The 359-nt window shown below is 55.4% G+C and overlaps 1 protein-coding gene across 1 annotated transcript in view; it reads left to right on the top strand.

Annotated features, from left to right (window-relative positions):
- Nucleotides 1-8: 8 nt before the first annotated feature.
- The window catches only part of PLEKHN1 (pleckstrin homology domain containing N1), a gene marked incomplete at both ends in the record, with an annotated part of 19,997 nt that continues 19,646 nt past the window's right edge, over nucleotides 9-359 (top strand). The window contains one exon of the mRNA XM_029087050.1: nucleotides 9-46. Coding sequence (XP_028942883.1) covers nucleotides 9-46 — 38 coding nt within the window. The remainder of the gene's footprint in view (nucleotides 47-359) is intronic.

The raw sequence follows: 359 nt of genomic DNA, 5'->3' as shown, positions 1-359 counted from the left end.
GGGGGCTCGGGGGCTCCTTCAGAAGGAAACCCTCGCTCAAGAAAGAGTAAGTACCGCTCGCTGTTCCGTGGGGCTGCTTCTCCAGTGCTGCTGCTTCTGTCCCCGGGCGATGCTCCAGGCAGGACCGGGCTGGTGGCTCAGCCCCACTCCGAACCCCAGGAGTTACTTCTGGGCTCAGCAAAATGGGACTTTTCCGTGGTTTTGTGGGGTGCTGGGCAGTGCCAAACACATCAGCTCACAAGTGCCTGGGAAGGAATCCCAGGGTCTGCTGGTGGAGTATCCCTGAGACCCAGCTCTCAGGAGAAACTCCATTTATTTAATTTAATTTTGAAAATTAAAGTTCCCCTGTTTAGGACAGG

The sequence above is a fragment of the Antrostomus carolinensis genome, unplaced genomic scaffold (assembly GCF_000700745.2).
Source record: "Antrostomus carolinensis isolate BGI_N321 unplaced genomic scaffold, ASM70074v2 scaffold15499, whole genome shotgun sequence".
In the NCBI taxonomy this organism is placed as follows: domain Eukaryota; kingdom Metazoa; phylum Chordata; class Aves; order Caprimulgiformes; family Caprimulgidae; genus Antrostomus; species Antrostomus carolinensis.
Note: the sequence above shows the minus strand (reverse complement) of the source record. Positions and strands in the feature narration are given on the sequence as shown.